This window comes from Lygodium microphyllum, chromosome 11 (genome assembly GCF_053477565.2).
Source record: "Lygodium microphyllum isolate KBCC chromosome 11, Lygodium_microphyllum_v1.1.10, whole genome shotgun sequence".
Lineage (NCBI taxonomy): Eukaryota > Viridiplantae > Streptophyta > Polypodiopsida > Schizaeales > Lygodiaceae > Lygodium > Lygodium microphyllum.
In genome coordinates, this window is record NC_141145.1 from 11,821,262 (window position 1) to 11,824,374 (window position 3,113).

A 3,113-nucleotide genomic window follows, 5' to 3' on the forward strand; every position below is an offset into this window, starting at 1 on the left:
TAATTTCAAGAGAGAGAGAGAGAGAGAGAGAGAGAGAGAGAGAGAGAGAGACGGAATATAAGTTGCCGAGAATGACCTTCGCTTCTTCGATGCTGATACTGCTGATGGTGGCAAATCTTCTCCTGGTAGTAATATTGAACATGGTGCCCCTCTCTCTCCCTCTCCTTCTCTCTTTCCCTTCGTTTGTCTATGTTTCTCTCCCCCCTCTTTGTTTCTCTCCCTCCCTTCCTCTCTCTATTTCTCTATCTCTCTCCCTTTTTCTCAATGCAACTCTTCAATAGACAAGGAGATAAAAAGAAGAGAAGAAAATACAGAAGCAAAGAGAGGAGAAACAATGCACCTACCTCAAGGGCTCAGAGAAGAAACCCTTTGCTTTCACATATTCCTTCCCTTTTCTCCTTCATGCTCCTCTCCCCTTGCCTTGAGAATGACAGTGGCAAAAGTTGGTCGATCTCTCTCTCTCTCTCTCACTTTCACAAAGCTTCAAGCTCTCTCCCTTTCTCTTTCACTCGTTTCTATTGTGTTTCCCTCAAAATGTTGTGCTTTGCTTATTTTCGCGGACCAAATGCCACAGTTTGGTTTTCAGCCCTATTTGTTTCCCGGAATGTCATCGCTACTTGAATCACTAAATGCATCACAATTTCTTGATCCCTCTCACTAGTGGGAATTTGAGAAAAAGAATAGCCAACTGGGATTCCGAATGCATTATATTTGACAAGCTTATGGTGAAAATCATCAGTCCAATGAAGCAAATTGGATGAGGAAAACGATTCTCCAGCAAGCAATGTCAGCGTATCCTTCCACATCATCATGTTTTATTTTCACAAAGGCCAACTCGTAACACAATCTCGATACTAGAGGGGGGAAAAAAACCCACAAAGGGAGATGTTCATGTACACACCTACCTGAGCTCTTCTTTCCTTTTTTGGTAAGCAAAATCTGAATTTTCGTCTTGTTTCCATCGATCACTTATTCACAAAAGGATTTAAGCCTACTCTTCAAGTACGACGCCCATAGGGACAAAACCAAGAAGAGGCCTTGTTTTTCTGCACTGGTGGACCTCTCCTACCCACCAACAATCAAGACAAGAAAGAAGCTCGATGCAATCTTAAATTCCTAGGAAACGAGAGGAAGGCAAGAATGAACTAGAGGATATTCCACAAATTCCCATGGATGGCGCTCTTGCCCACCTGTGCAGATGAGAGAGAGAGAGAGAGAGACAGTGTGTGTGTGTGTGTGCGCGCGTGCGTGTCTGTATATATAATAACTGACTTTCAAGGATTGTTCAATCCACCATCCTCTGATACGCACACACAGGCAGGCAGTCTCTCTCTCTCTCTCTCTCCCGATCCCCGTCTCACCAATGGCCGGGTCCAGGTCTCTGATTGTGCTGACTAGCCTTGTTGCGGTCATAACCACGTGTCACGCGTTGTATGGAGGGCTCGACCCGGACGCCGAGGCAGCCTGGCTCTCGGCCTTCCCTCGCCTCGCCCTTCCCTCCTCCGTCCTCCTCGAGGAGTCCCCCTTGCCACGTGAGAAAGTCGGCCGTTGGGCAAGTAGAGTACAGTCCTACCACACCAAAGGCCTAACCATCACTAAAGAGGAGAGCTCGGACCTTTGCTCCCATGGTAGGCTCGCTTGCACCCCTACCCCTAGGGTCCGAGGGGTCTTACCCGATGAGCTCAATTACCTCCCTGGTGATTGGATCATATATGCCGTCGATGCCCCTTCCAAGGATGTCGAGCCCATTGCCCCCGGCCGTTTCTTTAGACTCAACCAGCTCCACCCACAAGCCACCATGATCTTTCCCGACTTGAACCATCCTGTCTCTTCCCTGCCATACCTCCCCCATGCCATTGCCAAACACCTGCCCTTGGCCCCTTCCTCCATACCCCTCCTCCTCGCCATGTTTGGCTTATCCAACTCATCTTCCATGGGTTATGTGCTCAATAACATAGTTCAGAAGTGCAGCATGCGGCTCACGGATACGGGGATGGTGAAGAAATGTGCCATGTCAATCGAAGACATGATCTCGTTTGTGGTGGAAAGGCTCGGCACTTCTGTGGAGGTGCTCGAGTCTCAACCCACTCCTCAATATCTCAAGAATACCACATCAAGCATGGTTGTCAAGTCTATCGTTACATGGCCTCGTAATGACGTCTTGACAACCAACGTCGTGTGCCACAAGCTACTTTTCCCTACTATGCTGCGTGGTTGTCATGAACTTACCTCTACCAAGGTCTATGAAGCGCAAATCCAATTAGATGGAGATGCCGATAACCACCTCATTTATGCAGTAGCTCTTTGCCACTTTGATACTAGCAAGTGGAAGGCAAACCACCCTGCTTTTAAACTTCTTGGCGCGTCACCTGGCCAAGGCGAGATCTGCCACTGGGTTCGTGCTGATGAGCATGTTTGGGTCCATACTTGAGAAATATTTCAACTGCAAACACCATACCAGCCTTATCCTTGGCTACTACCCGAATCATATCAAGACTCTTTAAAAAAAAGTTTTGCATGTTGATTTTGAAGGCCACCCATGTTTAATCATAGTAGACTTGCTATACCCTTGTTCTCTTGTCCATAACAGCAAGGATTAGATCAAAGCAATAAGGAGTGCCATTATAAATTATCTCAATTACCCTTGTCCTCTTGTCCATCACATCACGGATTAGATCAAAGCCATAAGGAACGCAATCATTATCTCACGTACCATCAAGGCAATGTCATGCTCCTTTGACAATCTTATTTTCATGTAAATCAACGTACATGCTATACATATCTATACTCTTCTTTACCAGCATGGAGCCACTCAATGAATAATCAAAATACTATATTTGGCATCTCACATTGCTTTCGAATCCATTCTTCTACTTGTTCTTCCAAGTCATATGTTTAATTAGAGAAGGAAGCGTAGTCATTTTCTTGTTTTCACGGTAAATCAATCCATGATGCTAGCTACTTGATATTTTTTGAGTCAGTATTATGCACATCCACACAATAAGGAACATTGAATGGACGATATTTGTCAACAGACTTTACTAGCTTGTAGGCTCACTAACTCCTCTCACAAAAAGTAAACACTACAACAAGCAGCAGTTATAGACGCGCTT

At 45.6% G+C, this 3,113-nt stretch overlaps 1 protein-coding gene across 1 annotated transcript; it reads left to right on the top strand.

Moving 5' to 3' along the window:
- Positions 1 to 1,312: 1,312 nt before the first annotated feature.
- LOC148028542 (BURP domain-containing protein 12-like) lies at positions 1,313 to 2,790 on the top strand. The gene has a single exon (XM_087688572.1). The coding sequence runs from the start codon at positions 1,364 to 1,366 to the stop codon at positions 2,429 to 2,431; it is 1,068 nt and encodes a 355-aa protein (XP_087544698.1). The 5' UTR covers positions 1,313 to 1,363; the 3' UTR covers positions 2,432 to 2,790.
- The last annotated feature ends 323 nt before the right edge of the window (positions 2,791 to 3,113 follow it).

Bases quoted from the DNA above. Each gene is read 5' to 3' on its own strand.
- LOC148028542 (XM_087688572.1), top strand. From the start codon at position 1,364: ATGGCCGGGTCCAGGTCTCTGATTGTGCTGACTAGCCTTGTTGCGGTC.